The sequence below is a fragment of the Benincasa hispida genome, unplaced genomic scaffold (assembly GCF_009727055.1).
Source record: "Benincasa hispida cultivar B227 unplaced genomic scaffold, ASM972705v1 Contig393, whole genome shotgun sequence".
In the NCBI taxonomy this organism is placed as follows: Eukaryota; Viridiplantae; Streptophyta; class Magnoliopsida; order Cucurbitales; family Cucurbitaceae; genus Benincasa; species Benincasa hispida.
Window position 1 is genome coordinate 144,862 of NW_024064830.1, and position 18,682 is coordinate 163,543.

An 18,682-nucleotide genomic window follows, 5' to 3' on the forward strand; every position below is an offset into this window, starting at 1 on the left:
GAATAAAGGTATTAAAAATAAAATATTTATATGATTTGATTTGACACCCCTTAATATTTAACAATTAATATGTTCATTGTTTGGGATTGTGTTCGCTTCGCTTAATTGCTTAAAAAAGCACATAATACATATATATTTGAAAACAAAACTAATATGAGAGTCGAGAGTGTACATCACAAATAGAAATGTCACATGACACATAGTCACATACAATCAAATTAGAAACTATAATATAAAGTCAATTGTCAAATACAACCAAATTACAATAAAACACAAATAGTAGTACGTCACAAATAGTCGAATACAACCAAAATCAAATGATAAATGCTTAGTTGAAAACCGACAACTTTGCAAAATCTGGAAGGTCTTGAATCTCTTTTTCATTGTCCATAACCACTTTGAATCCTATATAATTATGATTAAGAAGAGAAAGACAATCTCATTAAGATTTTAAACTAACAAGTTATAACTACAAAATACAAATGAATAAAGTTAAAGTTAAACAATTGAATAAATACCTTCTTCAAATAATGAAGCTTTTTCCCTGTCATGTTGAACTTCAAGATTTATTGGACGAGAATTTACCCAATTTTGAGTACAAATGAGAGCCTCCATTGTTTTTGGAGCCAATGAACAACGTGATGAATCAACAACACGTTCTCTTGTACTAAAAGCCGACTCAGACGCTACGGTAGATACTGGAATTGCCAAAATATCTCTAGCCATATGACTAAGAACCTTAAACCAATGACTTTTCATCTTCCACCATTAAAGTATGTCAATATCACCTTTATTCTTAACATTAGCTTCTAACAAATAAATATCAATCGCTGACCCTTGTTCAAAAGGTGTAATCTCATCGCCTTCAAAATCGATATCAATTTTATCATAGACAAAATCTTTACCCACCTTTTCAGTTGGATCACAATCAATCATGGTCTCCGAGACTGAGACAATTAGTGTATTAGTAGTATTAGTACTCCCACTCCCACTCTGAGTAGTACTGTACTCATGAAAGAGACGTCTACAACATTGCTCCACTACATTTCCCATAGATTTGGCAACCTTTTGCCCAAAAAAAATTTAAGGCAAAAAGATACAAACTTTAGTTTTTTTCGAGAATCTAGCACAATAGCAACATACAACAATAGATTATTTTTTTTATTGTTCCCCCAATACTTCTCAATTTGGCCTTCATGCTATTGGCCATTCCAACTAGTATTGCATTTGCACTACTAGCATTCAAACGTATACAATTCTGAACCACTATAATCTAATGAAAAACCATATTCGAAGTGGTGTACAAAGACCCTGAAATTTTCAACGTCACATCATAAAAGACCTTTAAAAACCTAATCAACATCTTAGCATTTTTCCAATCTTCCTTATTTTGTGATAAATCATGTCTATAAGAACCATCTTCATCTTCTAATCTATCAAAAGCCTTTTCAAACTTCACAACTGCCTCAAACATCAAATATGTAGAGTTCCATCTAGTGGAAACATTAAGACACATATAACTCTTACAAGAAATTTTTTCAATTTCAATGCACTTTTTAAATTTCAAAAAACATGCAGGAGAAGATCTTATAAATCGTACATTATATCGAATCCTTTCAATGCAATCATTTTGTTCCTTAAAAACATCACATACTATGAGATTTAATATATGAGCACAACAACGAACATGCAAAAATTCTCCACCAAACAATAACCCTTATTGAATCTTTTCAGAAGATAAGCAATGGCAGTGTCATTTGAACTTGCAATATCAACCGTCAAAGTCATTACCCTTTTAACGCCCCAATCCTTCAAAATCTTTTCAATGGTTTTACCAATAGTATCACCTTTATGATTCTCAATTGGACAAAAACTAAGTATCATTTTATGTAATCTCCAACCAAAATCTATGAAATTGGCAGTTAGTACCATATAATTTATATTTTGTCCCGATGTCCAACAATCCATAGTGAGAGAAACTCTATACTTCTTGTCCACAAACATGTCTTTCAAACGCTTTTTCTCATTAACATAAAACTTAAGCACATCTCTAGCCACAGTAAACCGAGACGGAACAACAAATCTAGGTTGACTTGCACATGTTAATCTATCGATAAATTTCTTAAATTCTTTACCCTCCATAAACTTGAATGGTAATTCGTCAACAATTACCATTTCAACCAACGATTCCCGACAACTCTCTAACTATATGACTCACATACAAGTTGTGACGTATTATTCCCAACATTGTCTTTGTCTTTAGTTTTGAAAGCTAATGTCATTGGGGTTGGATCTCTCTTTTTCTGGTAAGGGTATTTTTTTACAATTTTTCAAATGATTTTTCATAGTCCCAGTACCATTACGTTTAGAATGACATGCATAGACAACTCCACGATACTTACATTGAGCATGAAGGTCTTTAAGATCACCTTTTAGCCTCTCAAAATGATCTCAAACCATGGATTTTTTCACAACCTTCCTTCTTTTTGGTAGATTTGGAATATTTAATGTCTCATTTGCTCAACATCAATGATATTTGTATTGACATCTGTTTTTGCATCTCGTTCATTTTTTGAAGTATAGTTACAGTTCCATCAAACTCCATATTTGTTGAATCCATGTAGCTAAACCACACCATGTCAGACGTTAGTATCACGCAATTCACAAAAACTCAAAATATTTCAGTCTTACAAAAACTCAAGTTTTAAAGTATTTACAAAAACTCAAAGGTTTTAAAAACTCAAGCCTTACCGAGGGACGGCAACGGACGATGGGAAGGTGAAGGATGGACGGACAGTGATGGACGATGGACGAATGGGCTGAGCTGCATCTGCAACGCTGGACGGGCGGCTGAAGTTCGATTTAGTCCTACAACAATCGGCTGAATCAGACCTGCAACGATCAATGGACGTTCGAAGCGTACGACCGCCTTCTGAATCAGACCTGCAACGATCGATAAGCGTATGCCGGAGGGACACGAATGGTTGAACGGACACGGCACGGACGATCTGAATTGTGAAGAGATGGATGGACAGACACGACACGGACGACTGCAATGAAGATGAACCCTAACCCTAGCACTCGTGAACCATTTATTCCATACCTCAATCATTACTTTTTTTTAAAATACTAAGTCGGTCGAGTCGGATCGAGACCCGACCAAACACTCGCCCCGACCGACATTCACATCGGTTCAAAAATCATAAACCGACACCGACCGATTTAGTCTAATTTTCGACCGTCCGACTCTATTTCGGTCGGTTTGGGTCGGTCGTGTTGGTTTTTCGGTCTAACATGCTCACCCTTTGATATAACGCAAATTGAGATTCCATAATCAATTTGGTAATTTTATTTTTTATTTATTAAATTATCTATCCAATAATTAAAGCGTTCTACCAATCCGTTGAATTAAAAAATTAATAACAAAAATTGTCTATCCAAAAATCAAGATGATTAGATTAGATACATTCAATTCTAGATATTAATTTTTAACTTCATTCTACCGTTTATAACATTGTCAGACATACAGTTTCTTTTTCACGCTTATTGTATTCGTTTGAGGATGGAAGAAAATTGTTGAAACTTCGATCCATTTATTGTCTATTTGAAGTTGTGTGATTTGTACGATGAACTTTTCGTCGATGATTGTGTTATTCCGCTATTCACAAGTCATTGGAGAAACACTTTTATAAGAAGAAGATTCAAATGCCATTGAATTTGAGGCATGAGAATTGAGAATTGGAATGAATAGATAGAGAAGAGTTGTTCATCGGCTTTCTTGAATTTAAGGACAAGGGCTTTGTAGTGTGGTGAAAATGATGAAACTTCGATGGAAGTTGATAGATTATGAGTAATGTGATTGTGGCTATTGATGAGATTGCAAAGGTTGTGCTTAAGAAAGGGAAGAATGTCTGGTCGTTTCCTTAAAGGTCCTCAAATCTATTGCATGACGAAGAAGAAGATTGGAATAATATCAAGAAAAAGAGAAGTTTGTTTTCCATTGAAGATGAAGGATTTACTAAAAAGAAAGTAAAAAGTAGGGGGATTCAAAGTTGAAAGCTCTTGACGGAACAAAAGTCAAGACAAAGAACTTAAAAGCAGTGAAGTAATTGTTTAGAGTTCGATGAAACTTCGGGAGCTCCAAAGATATGCTACTTTATTATGGTGTACTTTCGCTTCCAAATATGTACTATTTTTTCTTTTAGTGAATATATACTTCCTATTTAACGTTTTTATAAATGAATGTATTTCTTAATTTATACTAATTATTAGGCATATTTCCAGCATATATTATTTATCTTAGGACATCCTTTTACTTACCTAGGTTTGTCATATAATCGATGTTAATATCTAATCTATGCAGTTTCTATGAAGATTGATTAGAAAAAAAAATCAAGGTATTTTACTTGTGTGTATACAATAGTTAACATATGCACATACATTGTTTGCATTGTATATTTACTAGTATATACTACTTAGTCATTGGCACTTCACATGAGCCTGATTACGATGATAGGTTCAAGTTTTTATTTTTTCTTGACGCTTGTCATTACTATACAAGAGTGTAAATACTTTCTTTTCGATGGTATCAGCTGACAGCACATCTAGGTTAAATCCATAAATTAAATTTTAGATGTTACTAGTTTAATTGTTACATGTGTTTTAAATATAAATATCATCTCACATCCTTATAATATTTTTTTATCCAAGATAGGTTTCCATTTACATATACAAGCTATTGTTTTATTAGGCATACATGAGGTTTTATTTCCAAGTTCTTTCATCAAGTTCCAAATATATGTGATCAAAATAAATAAATAGAGAACACCATTGTTTTTTTTTAAAAAAAACATTTTTTTAAAAGACAGTATTAAACTTCTGTATATCAAATCTTACTTTTCATTGTTATGCCCTAAATTTTCCTATTTTTTTTTTCATATTGGTTAAAATTATTTGATCAATTTTTTAGGGAAAAAAAATTATATATAAGGTTTAAGTTTTAAGAATGATAAGAAAATGGTGTAAATGATGAAGGAAAAAAGGGCGACAAATGATGAAAGGAGAGTGGAAGGCGGAGCGCACGTTACAACGTCGTCCAGAAAGGAAAGGAAAACAAACATTTCCTAAACAAAAGGCCAACTCCTTACCCGAGAAAAATGCTCCTAATCGTATTCCTAATTTATAATTAAATTCCCCTTTTATTATTTTTTTTAATTCTTACAGTACACAACAACACAACCCTTCCGGCTTCCCCTAATTTACTCCGATCAGCCACCGATCTACCGCCCAATGGCGACTGCCACGGTGAAATTACCCACTCAGAAGCTCATGGGTTGCTTGACTTGCCCTCTTTGCGATAACTTGTTCACTCATGCTACCACCATATCTGAATGCCTCCACACATGTTATTAATTCATATTCAAAACTTTTTTCTCTTTTTCTTTTGTTATAATTCCTATACTAAAATGTTATATGAACATATGTTGGATTGTGTCTCAGTTTGCAGGGATTGTATATATGAGAAGATAACTGAAGAGGAATCAGAGGGTTGTCCTGTCTGCAACACAAATTTAGGGGGTGTGCCTTTGGAGAAACTCAAGTACCTTCCCTTTACCGCTTTACACTAATTACATTTAGTTTAGAGCTACAATACAATCATTGTTTCTATGTTTTTATTGTTTCAAAATATGCAGGGCAGACCATACAATGGATGATTTGAGGGAAAAGATATTCCCTTGTAAACGAAGGAAGGAGAAGGAACCTGAGAAATCACACTCCTCAGTTTCATTGCCTACCAAAAGAAAAGACAGATCACTCTCTTCTTATATGGCTTCTGAACCAAAATCTACAGCACAAGAGAACCTCGCCGAACAACAATGTGTTTCCTCCATGATTGCTCACAGAAAACTCATCTTTGATCAAAATAAGCATAACAGTGGCCAAGTAATAGAAAGGAAAACTGATGATTTGAATAAAAAAGAAGAAGCAACTGTAACATGCTCAAATGATTGTAATAAACAAGATACTGTTGCTAAGGCAGAGACAATCCAGATCGATGATGCCTATTGCAATGTTCAAGAACATGGTCAAAAGCCAATGATGGAAAGAGTTGACAGTGGATCATCTGGAACTTCAGGTTCTATTGAACATGGAAAATTGCAGGATGTTTCAAGGGAAAGAAGATTAGCTAGCAGCAATGGACCTTCTGGTAAATTGCAGGATCCTATAGGTGACATTGATGCAGATAGACGATGCAATATGTTATCAAATCCTATATGGTTTGCACTAGTTGCTTCTGATCACCAGTGAGTTTTAGTAACTTTAGAACAAGAAAAAGAATGGTTATGTTTATTATTCTACTCCTTAAAATGACCAAACATTGATATAAACTTTTAAACGACTTTACCAGGGAAGGAAATGAGCCTTTGCCTCAGATCTCCTCAAACTACTTGAGGGTCAGGTTAGCTCTATTTCCTACAGTAATAGTAGCTCATTTGATAATAAGCAAAGCAAAGCAAAGCAACTCAACTGCCCTGCCCCCATTTCTTGAATATTTCTAATGAATTAAAAGTTTCTTGTTTGGTTTTCCTTTTGATCTTCAATACACAGCGATGACCGTATGCCCGTGTCATTTATCCAGAAATATCTTGTGAAGAAACTGGGCCTTGCTAGTGAGATTGAGGTGACAACTCATCTTCTTCCCCTTAGTTACATTAACTTTCCTTCTGTTTGAAAGATCTAAAAAGATTCTACATATGTCGCTGTATGCAAGCATGATAAGAGTATAATGTAGGCATTCAACGTCAATATGAACTAAAATCTACGCACAGTTCAAAAGTTCAAGAAGCAGAGTCAGCCTATATAGCTATGAAGTAATAACATTTCCTCAATATCTACAGGTGGAAATCTCATTCAAGGGTCAGCCAGTGAGCTCCACATTGCATCTACATGACATCGTAGAACTGTGGCGACAGACAACCACAAAAGTAGAACTAATACAGGTATCTGTGGGCAGCTCGGCCAAGGATTTTGTGATGGTTCTATCTTATGGTCGGAAGTGTTGTCAACCTGGAAAATTCCCAAATATTTGTGCTCACTTAAACAACGATGTTCAATAAGAGATCAAATAGACACATGCTTTATGCATCATCTCACAAGTTTCCCACTTACACTACAGACCTCAATTTAGAGGGTCGACTTCTTTCTTCTTCAATAAAATGAGATAACATGGTCAACTAATCCAAACAAACAGAATCGAGCATACAATACGAGGAAAACTCACATTTGGGTCTCATGATATCCTTCCAACTCTATCTTCCTTAAATGTTAAACATGCTCCTTGGTAGAAAAAAGGAAACTTAAGGGAAAATTTTCAGGTGATCGAAACCCAAAAGAAATGAAATGCAATGATTTGTTAGCTCACCAATCCATTTTAGTCACAAAGTTAGTTTCTGCAAACTCAAAGGGAAAGATATAACAATGAGAATCATCCCAAGAGACTAATTTCAATTCAATAACAATTAAGAGCGTAAGATTCTGAGCATAATGGACATGAATACTTTTCTGCAATTCATTGTGTTCTGCAATGTACATTTCATCTAAAAATACCAGTATATAAACCAGCAAACTATGAAACACATTTCATCTAAAAATACCAGTATATAAACCAGCAAACTATGAAACTTCTATAACTAAACCAATTGAAAAGAAAAACAGAACTTCAAATGGTTAAATCGTGAGACAAACCCACATATTCAATCAGATGCCGCTGTAATCACCTCTTGGACTCTCCAACAAGGCATCCCCAAAAGGGTCTTGCAAATCCCCAACAAGATCTTCAGTACTCCTCAAAGCCGCATGCAAGCAAACCACCACAGCCCCAATTGCAAGCGAAATCAGCACATTCACAAAAACCCCTGTCAAAGCCAGCGCCAATCCAGTAGCCAATCCAAGAATGATAACCAAAACCAAATCGCCCAACTCAAAACCAAAAACCCTAAGTGGGTCGTCGCGAGAGAAGTAAAGGAAGAACCAAGCAACGAAGACAAGCAAGAAGACAATCATGGAAAATGGATGGTAGATGAGGCCAAGAAAGATAAGGAGCAAGAGGACAAGACAGTAATTGGAAAGGAAACGGGTCAAGTTATGAGAAATCCGAGTCGTAGCGTCGGAGAAGGAAGAAGGAAGGCTGAGAGCTGATGGGTCTAGGAATTCCCGCCATGGACGGCGAGTGGCGATGACGGATCGACCGGCTTCCTTGAAAGTGACGGCGAATTCAGCGGTAGACATTGGGATAAAACCCTGGAAATTCCGGCCGGAGCTCCGAAGGAATGGAAAGAAATACAAAGAAGCGGAAGATCCCAATTCCAAAGCTTAAATCTTTAGTTCCACCTTACTTTATATTGAATTATGTGAACGATCCATTCAATTTTAAATAAGAGGCATATGAGGTTGAGCGAAAGGCAATGGAAAATAGTGTCAACTGAATTCTATTAATATGAAATTAAATTTTTAGAACAAGGAAAAATGAACATGAATGAAAGAGCGGTCAACGGTCAATCTGGAAAAGTTCAACTGTTAACCACTTTGTTTTGAAATTTAATCTCAACACTTGTAATGTTGTATTCTTAAAAAATAAATAACTAATTACGACATTCTGTTACTTTATATATGTATTGAGATATGCTATGATTATTATTTTCTACTTTTTTAGAATTGATGTGTTATAAGCTATAAGTTGATTAACTATATACAACATAAAAGCTGATCAAGATGAACAAAGTGTAAGAATTGAATCAAAGTACGTATGAAATGGCCAGTGTGGTAACTAAATATTTATGTATTTATTTGATATTTAAATACTTTATTGAGATCAATGGTGGAGCAAAAAAATTTATATAGGGACACTATATGAAAAAAAATCTATAAATAAAGTAAAAAAATATTCCTAATTTCATAAATTAACTAATTTAGTACATTATAGTTGTCCTCTCTAAGTTTTCGTATTTTGAAATCAATCTATGATAATTTCAATGTCTAACTGATCAAATAAATCCTTTTCAATAAAGGATATAAGACAATATTCATCCATTGATCTCTCATTCAATTACGCAATCGAATAATATGCATAGCAGAAAATGTTCTCTCTACAGTAGTTGTGGCGATAGGTAAAATCAACGCCAAGGTGAGTAGTCTGTAATTAATGGATAGATCTCGTCTTTATTCGTCAGGACCATTTTTACTACAAGATCACATCACATATGTTTTTTAGCTCAACAAACTCAATATTTTGAACGCATATCAATAATGTAATTTTGAAGTTGATTCTCAAACATAGAGAGTACAATAACTAAAAAGTCTCTTGGGTAAAATTGAGCAAGTTGACTAAGCTTTTTTCTATCAAAAGAAACAAATGAATTACTCAGATTTAGACATGCCACAAATAGAAGCAATTCAGTATTTATTTCAATAAAACGATTATTCAGCTCTTGAAGTTGCATATCAATGACGACATAGAAAACTTCAACACAATAATGATGTAAATTTGTAACTGGTTGAGATTTTCGCCTTATCTTCCTCAAATTAGAAATAGGTCATCCATTTTACGGACTTCAATATCATGACTATGACAGAAATAAAAAATCATACTCAACAACGAATCATAATCAAACTCTCTTGTTTTTTTTTTCAGTGTTTTTTTGCAGTCTTTCTTTGCAAATTTTAACTAAATTCATTGCATTCAATATCTTGATCTTTTCTTTGTAATGCTCGAGACAAGTCATTTATAATTCCCAAGATGATTTTCATAAAATGTATATAAAAAAACAAAGTCAAAAGATAGAATTGAACTTATTAGAATTTTTGCTTCATATTTTTGTTGTGAATTCGATCCACCTTACACAATTGTCTCAAGTGCATGAACTATTAAAGAGAATATTGTAATAAAACTCGTTAAAATGTAGTAATGTGATCTCATCGAGTATCTCCTGGTCGTTTGATCATTGCCTCCTAATTTAATCCTCGACCACTTAATATTTCACTATTATTTAAAACTTAAAAAATCTCCACTATATGTTTCTCTTATAGAATGTCTCGACGTTTTGCTGATGTCCCAATTACATTCACCACATTGGTAACAAAAAAAAAAATACCAATAATTTCCACATGATTTTTAGCAGTAGCTATAAGAGCTAATTGAAGTTGATGAGAAAAAACAATGAATGTAAAAAGCACACTCATTTTCTTTTAAAATAAGTGCTTTCAATTCATTGAACTAACCTTGCATATTACTTGCTCCATCATATCCTTGTCCTTATAAACTAGCGATGCTTAACCCATGTTGAGAAGAAAAATCATTTATGGCTTTCTTAAGTGATAGAGAACTTGCATCATTGACATGTATGATTCTAATTAATCGTTCAATTACATGACCTTTATCCACATATCACAATACAATTGACATCTGCTCCTTTAAAGATACATCTTTTGATTCGTCTATCAAGATAGAAAACTGTTTGTCACTCATATTTTTTTGTAACCATATTAACAACTTCTACTGTAATGGAATGTACTATATCTTTTTTAATATCAGGTGAAGTCAATTTCAGATTATCGGGGGTATTTTTCAAAATCACAGCTTCAATATCCTTATTATAGTTGCATAACCATTGTAAAAGTTCAAGAAATTATCTTGATTCTTTGAACCACCTATCTCATCATGTCCACGAAATGCAAGTCTTTGTCGTAATAAAAATCGAATACAATCAATTGATGCACCTAATCGAGTTCGATACTTAACTCGTGCTTGGTCAAACATCCTATTTAAAAAAGTCTCAATATGTTGTTTTTGTTTCAAAAGAGCCTCACATTTACCCAAAGCCGTATTGTGTGCACTATTAGGACCACCAACATGAATATGCAATTTCTCTTTTTTTTCCCAATTAGAAAATCCTTCACTAACAAAACAGTCACCTCCTGACTCTTCACTTACTTCTGGTTTGAATAGATAGCAACATAAACAAAATGCGACATCCTTTGAAATGCTATATTATAGCCAATTAGACTATTCACTAAACCAAACTGGGTTAAATCATCTTGACCTTGTACCAAATTTCTTAAGTGGAAAAGTATGATTTCGAGGCGACAAGGACCTTTTAGCAAATATGCTCTACGAACTTGATTTCAAATATTATAATTATAATCATAAATTTTGGTTCTTAGCCCAGGATCTGTGGGTAGTTCTTCTAGATTGAATTTTGTATAAGATCGATCAAAACCCAAAATATTTTTCTTCTTTGAAGATGATCCCTCTATTGTTGTTTTTCTTTTAACTTCATATTTGGAATTTTTAAAAAAAAAATAGTTAAAAAGGGATCAAGCAAGATTTAAACCCAAGTTCCGTGTAACATCAATCTACCCTTTAACCATTGATCCATGAAAAGAATTTAACAATAAATGTGTATTTATTAATAATATTATTAACTATTACTTAAAAATATATATTAAAAATACAAAAATCGATAATTTGAGGGGTACATGTCCCTGACCTGTATGTAGCTCTACCGTTGATTGATGGTAGTCTTTGTGATGAAATTGTAATCTAAAAAGAAAACTAAAAAGAAATTGAGGACCAATCACTTTGTATAAAATATAAGACCAAAATGGATTTTCCAAAAGCACAAAATAAATCAAAACTAAAATTGATGGATTAAAATTGTATTTAAACCTTTATTTTGTGATTTTTTCTCTTTTTTTTGGATTACGTAGATAGGGGGTGATTTTGAAAGTTAATTGGGAAAAATGGGTGGTTTTGAATTTATTTAGGGAAAAGGGGTTTTTTTTTGTCCCCATCCGAGAGACGCACTCTAGAATATTTTATTATTTCTTTTTTAGCCCCGTACGCCGCATTTAAAAAAAATTAAGCCGGTCATTCGGGAGTATTTTATTTAGTTTCTTTCCCCGTATGCGGCATTAATCGCACACAATCGCTTAATAAACTATGCGATCATTTAGTAATTATACACGATCGTTTAATACGTGGAATATTTTATTTAGTAAATTACTATGCGATCGTTTAGTAAATTATATACGATCGCACACAATCACTTAGTAATATATACACGATTGCTTAGTAAATTATACACGATCACTTAGTAAATTATATACGATCGCTTAATAATTTATACACGATCGCTTAGAAAGTTATACATGATTGCTTAGTAATTTTAGCACAAATTTATCTAAATGATTGCTTAGTTATTTATTTACTTAGTTAAATGTACAAGACTAATTGTATTCTAAAAATTTAGAACAAATTTATCTAAACGAAAACTAAACGATCGTGTAACAGTTAGGTAAACGATCGCTTAGTATTATCTAAACAATCGCTTAACAAAACCTAAGCGATCGCTTAGTATTAGCCAAACGATCGCTTTATAAATTAGTACACGATCGTGTAATGGATATCTAAATGATCGCTTAACAAAACCTAAACGATCGCTTAGTATTATCTAAACGATCGAATAACAAAACTTAAGCGATCGCTTTATAAATTAGTAGACGATCGCGCAATGAATATCTAAACGATCACTAACAGTTAGCTAAACGATCGCTTAGTATTAGCTAAACGATCGCTTAGTGTTATCTAAACGATCGCTTATTATTAGCCAAACGATCGCATAATGGATATCAAAACGATCGCTAAATAGTTAGCTAAACAATCAATTAGTATTCTCTACACAATCGCTTAACAAAACTAAATGATCGCTTAGTATTATCTAAACGATCGCTTAGTATTAGCCCCGTACGCCACATTTAAAAAAAAAAAAAAAAAAAAAGTGGCCCCGCGTGCGTTAGAATGCGTCTGTTGAACAGACACATTATGACCGTTCTAACCAAATTTGACGTTTTCCCCTGTTTTAGCATAGAAAATCCCACATTTTACCTTCATTCCCACCGTTTTCAACTTCTCATTTCATAAATTTCTCTTCCTTTACCGATTTCATTTTCTTCTTCACCGATTTCATCCTCCTTCACCGATTTCATCTTCTTCTTCACCGAAACCTTCATTTCATTTTCCCCTTCATCACCGAAACCTTCATTTCATTTTCCCCTTCATCACCGAAGCCCTCATTTCATTTTCACCCAAAACAAAATTTCCTTCATTTCTTCCACATTCTTCATTTATTTTCAAATATCAATCATTTTCTACCTTCATTTGTTTCAGTGTAGTATTTTATTTGGTAAGTTGATATATTTTTATTTTTTAACTTTGAATTAAGTTTTTGATAATTTTTACTGATTTTTTTAATGTTTATTTTGTTTATAGTTGATATTATTCAAAATTTTCTAGTAAGTTGGAATATTTGGTAAGGTGCAAAATTTTTTGTTAGTGTATAATATTTTTCGTTTAATAAGTTGATATATTTTTTATAGTTGATATAAAAAATATAGTGTACAATATTTGTAAATATATTGATATATTTAATAAGTCGATATATTCTCTGTTGTTGCTTTTCTGGTTGGTATTTGGTTAATATTTAGATTTTTTAAATATTACATCATAGTCTCAAATTATTTATGTTTAAACATATAAAAAATCATTAATAAAAAAAAATTATCGTTCTTAATGGAAAAAGAAATAAATCTAAAAATAGGTTGAAATAAAATTTTAATGAATTTTAAAAATAGGTATTTAAATATGTTCTTGATAGAAAAAAATAAATCTTTTTAAATGTAAAATTTATATTTAATTTTTTTTATTTTGCCAAAATTTTAAAATTTATTAGTAGTTTTTAATGTAAAATTAAGAATATGTGGAGAAAAGAATAGTGATATTATTTTAAAAAATATTACATAGTATATAATTAAAAAAAACATTTCTTTATTTGTACATATTAAAAAAATAGTAATAACACATTAATATTGTTGGCCTAATATATACTTACAAATATTATGATAAATATCAGATTGCATTTGCCAAACTACGATGGACGTTGTGGAATTTTTATGTTATATGCATGGAAACATTATTAATGGGCTAAACGGGATAGAATATGATAGGCAACAATCTCTTCTTATAAACATGCATCATCAAGTTGACTTCAACACATTAATTGATGGATTATGTGATGCATTATCCATAAATATAGATGATGGAGTAGAAGTAATATTTAGATATGGTAGTTATGTAGCGGGATCTACTTTCTATATCCCCATCTCATTACGAAGTGAGACTGATGTACAGTTCATGATGAGCAACGCTCCATACCCTCCAAATAGAGTTGAACTGTATATATCCCAACCCAGTGTCCCAAGTCCAACATTATTGAGAGAAGAAGTTGAAACTACTGTTCAGTTGGAAAGCCATGTTGTGAAAGATGAGCAGTGTGATCTAACTATTGCCACAAACGACGAAGAAGTTGAAATAGACGATGATGATATCGATCTAGATGAACTATCTGCTCAATTTTATGGCGTACATGAAGTCCCCGAAACATTTACTGAGATAGACCTGAACGAGATGACCATTGAACCTGATTCGACAATGGGGGATGACAGTAATATGGGGTCTGAGTCACTACTTAAGGGGATGATATTCAATTCCAAATTGGATTTAGAAAATGCAGTGAAAAACTATTCAATCATTCGACATCAAGATTTTGAAGTCATTGAGTCAAAGAAAACAACATGGGATGTCAGGTGTAAGAGATATGGCAATGGGTGCACGTGGAGACTTCATGCTATTTTCCGTAAAAAACACGGTAAATTTGAAATCACCTAGTATAATGGTCTGCATTCTTATTTATATGCAAGACTGAGTCAGGATCACAATCAATTGGACTCAGATCTAATTGCATCTGAGGTAAGAAGCATAGTGAAAAAAAACTCATCAGTTGACATCAAAACATTACAAGATATTATCTTGAAACGGTATGGTTATTCCGTCAGTTACTGGAAAATGTGGAACAGAAGAAAAAAAGTAATTGCGAAGATATTGGAAGATTGGATCGAATCGTACAATTTGCTGCCCAAATAGATGAATATCTTGCAAATCACAAACCCCGGTACAGTCGTCCATTGGAGGCTAAATGAGGTGGATTGTGATGAAAGGCTCATAATGTTCAGTAGCGTGTTTTGGTCGTTTGGACCTGTTATTGAGGGTTTCAAGCATTGCAGGCCGCTACTTCAAATTGAAAAAACCCATTTGTATGGGAAGTATGAAGGAATATTGTTAATAGCTATCTCAGTAGATGCAAATGGTCACGTCTATCCGGTTGCATACGCCATTGTACCAGAGGAAAGTGTTGACTCGTGGGCCTGGTCTTTAAGGAATTTATAGGATCATGTGGTGCATAAAAGGGAGGGAATGTGTCTAATTTCAGATAGACACAAAGGCATTATATCTGCAGTCAGAAACCCTAGTAACGGTTGGGTTGGAGTACACCACAGATTCTGTTTGCGACATGTAGCGAGTAATTTTAACGACAAGTTCAAGAATAGTTTATTGAAGAGTTTGATGTATAGTGCAGGATCAAAGTTTCAAGTTCGGAAGTTTAATGACTGTATGGCCAAACTTCAAACAGCAAATCCTAATTGCTTATGACATTTTGCTTCCATAGATCCTAAGCAGTGGACCCAGTCACATGATGGTGGTCATCGTTATGGATGGCTAACCACGAATGTGGGCGAAAGTACAAATGTTGTTCTAAAAAGAGCCAGAAAGCTATCGATCACTGCACTAGTCCAAGAAACATTCTACCAAACCATTGTTTATTTCGCCACTCGTCGCGTAGAAATAAAGACTACCCTTGAATCGGAAAATACTAATAGCTAAAATTTAACTTCTGATTGTTGAAGATGGAATGACAACTATTCTGTAATTAGAGCACCTACACATGTTCTAGTACAGTATAGGCACATACTCGATACACATATTCCTAACCAGGTAATATTTTATTCATTCATATATCATATATTCATAATGTTTTAATTTTCTGGTTAATTCATTTTTTGACACATGCATGCATATTATTTGGGAGCCATATAATCATCTGATCCAACTATTACCGCCATACTGTCTCGATGGCAATGAGATATGGACATCCAGATGTCCACTCATATGCTTCTTCGTTATGGAGTGGCATCACCCAGATCGTGTGATGCGTCAATTTGGGATGTTCCAACAAATTCCTCAACCTTGCAACACGGACACCCGACTTCATTCACACGATCTAAAGGGCAGGCATGAGCGAGACTGGATTGCATATCTGGCTCCTCAAATTAAAATCTGGGAAAATCGATACAGTTTGGTTGTTAATGGACCTCCTATTAACAACGGTGTAGGTACCGAGCCTGGATATATTGAATGATATTCCACTGTGAGCAGACGGTACATAACTAAAGCAGGAGCATCCTATCACTTGTTGGTGTGAGTTGATTGTTTACTATGATTGTTTGATTTTATTTCTTCATTGCACACCAAAATAAATTTTAAAGTCATTAACTTGTTATTCAATTCTTTTTCAAGCCGAGCTTCCAAATTTGCAAATATCTGCTCAAAAAGCCTTGCGTAGATTCACCTCGATATATCGAGTGCGATATTTCGATGGTGACGTTCCAATGGAAGAACAAGGTGATCCAACAAGACACGAGGATGTTCCTATTCAACCTAATGTTCGGAATGAATATCCAACAATGCTAGATCAGTACTTTTCCATGATGTCCTTTCCCTCAACATTTGATTTTTTTCCAACAACCTTCAGTACACCAAGCATGGAAGAAGAACAAACTTCACGTGTCCATCGAAATATCCATGACTAGTATGTTACATATCGACAACGTAGTGAGGATATATACTTTCCAGAGGAAAGTCAACCATCAGGTGCAAGAGGGCGTGGCGATTGTGGACACTATGTCACACAACATGATCGTGAAGGAACTCAAAACCAAGAATTCCATGAGTGGGTTTAGATTGCTCCTATTTTCATAGTGATCAGAATAAAACGATATACATTCTAAATAACAGTTATGCATAATACAATTTAACAACAATATGCTCAAAATTCAATAAAGCATAGAGAAGAGGTTCATTACAAAGGAAGACGATCTTCGAATGTATAAACCCACGGCTGCAGAAGAATTCCACCGATCTACCAGCACCCCAGTGAATCTCTCGTCTGAAACCGCACGATCCGAACGTACACGATCAAGAAGACGGGAACAACACCACCAATAGGGAGACTTGGGTATCCTCGGCGTAAAAAACCCAGAGAGTGGGCTCTGGTGAGTTTGGTAGAAGACAGAGGAAAAGAAATCGTGTAGACGACAAGCGTACACGAAAATAACTTCGCTATTGTATAGCGGATATGCTTATCATATAGTAAAATTACACGATCGTTTAGGAAACTGATGTACGATCGTTTAAGGGACGCGTGAGTTAGACAATCGTTTAGACGACTAAGAAACTATCGTATAGACTCTCGACCATCAGTCTTTCACATTTTCTTTTGGGCGCGGGGATTCTTTTGCACAATCGAAATTTTTTCACAAACTGAAAACTATTTTCAACTTGTATCCCGCCGGTTACATAACCTTCGGTGCCCATGATCCCATTCCTAAACGTGAAAATTGGTTAATTAAAATTAATTAATCAATTAATTTATTTAATAAATATAATCATATTATATTTATATTCTATAGTTTGATATCATATATCTACTATAGTATTTTTCCTATATTTGATATAAATCATATTTATATCTAATTTCCTCCAAAATAATGAATCTCATACATTTAGCCAATTATATCATATATAATTAGCCATTCCAATTATATCATATATAATTGTACTTCCACTTGTCAATTTAAATATTTCAAATTAATTAAACACTGGTTCTCGACTTTATCTAAGCTACTCAGGTGACCTAATGAACCTGTGGCTCGAAGCTTCAATGGTACGTGAATAGCTAGCTAAACTCTTTAGCCACGAGATTCACCATCTGTTAACTGTTAGTGATTCCATTAAAGACCAACAGTTGAACTCTTCTTACCACAGATATATTTCTGTGTCCATTGGATATAACCAATCATGAGTACGATGAACATTCACAAATGTTCGTAAGTATAGCTGAGCCAATTTTCCGTTTTGCCCCTGTAGTTACATCTCACTTCTAAAGTACCACTAAGTGCTCTAATGAACAATACAACATAGTCAACCTATGTGTGAACACCTCTCAGGCTAAGAGAAGGTGTGTGGCGACACATCATTCAAGCCCCGGAATCAGCTCTTAAGGGAGCCATCTATCTACTTACCCCTACGTCAGGAAAGGAGTGAATTCCTTCTTTATGTAGCTGATTTCCCAACTCCCAAATCAAACGTATCTCGAAAATGGTAGGTTTGAATCGGTGACTTGGCCACTCACACCGATGCAAATCAAAGAACCGCCCTCAATGGCAGGAGTTCCCAACTCACTCAGGATTGAGGTCATGTTACCTATGGTCATCCTAGTGAAGTGAATTCTTTGTCATGAACGGTGTTATATAATGAGACATTAACACTTCGTGGTCAGGTCTTATACAAACTCTTTGTATAGGACCTGTCTCTTATACACATCTAGATGTGTATAAGAGACAATGGCAGGAGTTTCCAACTCACTCAGGATTGAGGTCATGTTACCTATGG

The 18,682-nt window shown here is 34.0% G+C and overlaps 2 protein-coding genes across 2 annotated transcripts; one reads left to right on the top strand and one right to left on the bottom strand.

The window, feature by feature from the left end:
• The first annotated feature begins 5,289 nt into the window (after window positions 1–5,289).
• LOC120069422 (E3 ubiquitin protein ligase DRIP2-like) lies at window positions 5,290–7,720 on the top strand. Its single transcript, XM_039021161.1, has 7 exons — window positions 5,290–5,404; window positions 5,500–5,599; window positions 5,694–6,165; window positions 6,220–6,305; window positions 6,410–6,460; window positions 6,610–6,682; window positions 6,900–7,720. Exons 1-7 carry the CDS (start codon window positions 5,290–5,292, stop codon window positions 7,116–7,118), a joined length of 1,116 nt encoding a protein of 371 aa, XP_038877089.1. The 3' UTR covers window positions 7,119–7,720.
• Window positions 6,771–8,481, bottom strand: LOC120069421 (PRA1 family protein D). Its single transcript, XM_039021160.1, has 2 exons — window positions 7,751–8,481; window positions 6,771–7,068 (listed from the first exon to the last, which is right to left on the bottom strand). The coding sequence occupies exon 1, from the start codon at window positions 8,287–8,289 to the stop codon at window positions 7,759–7,761; it is 531 nt and encodes a 176-aa protein (XP_038877088.1). The 5' UTR covers window positions 8,290–8,481; the 3' UTR covers window positions 6,771–7,068; window positions 7,751–7,758.
• Between the last annotated feature and the right edge of the window lie 10,201 nt (window positions 8,482–18,682).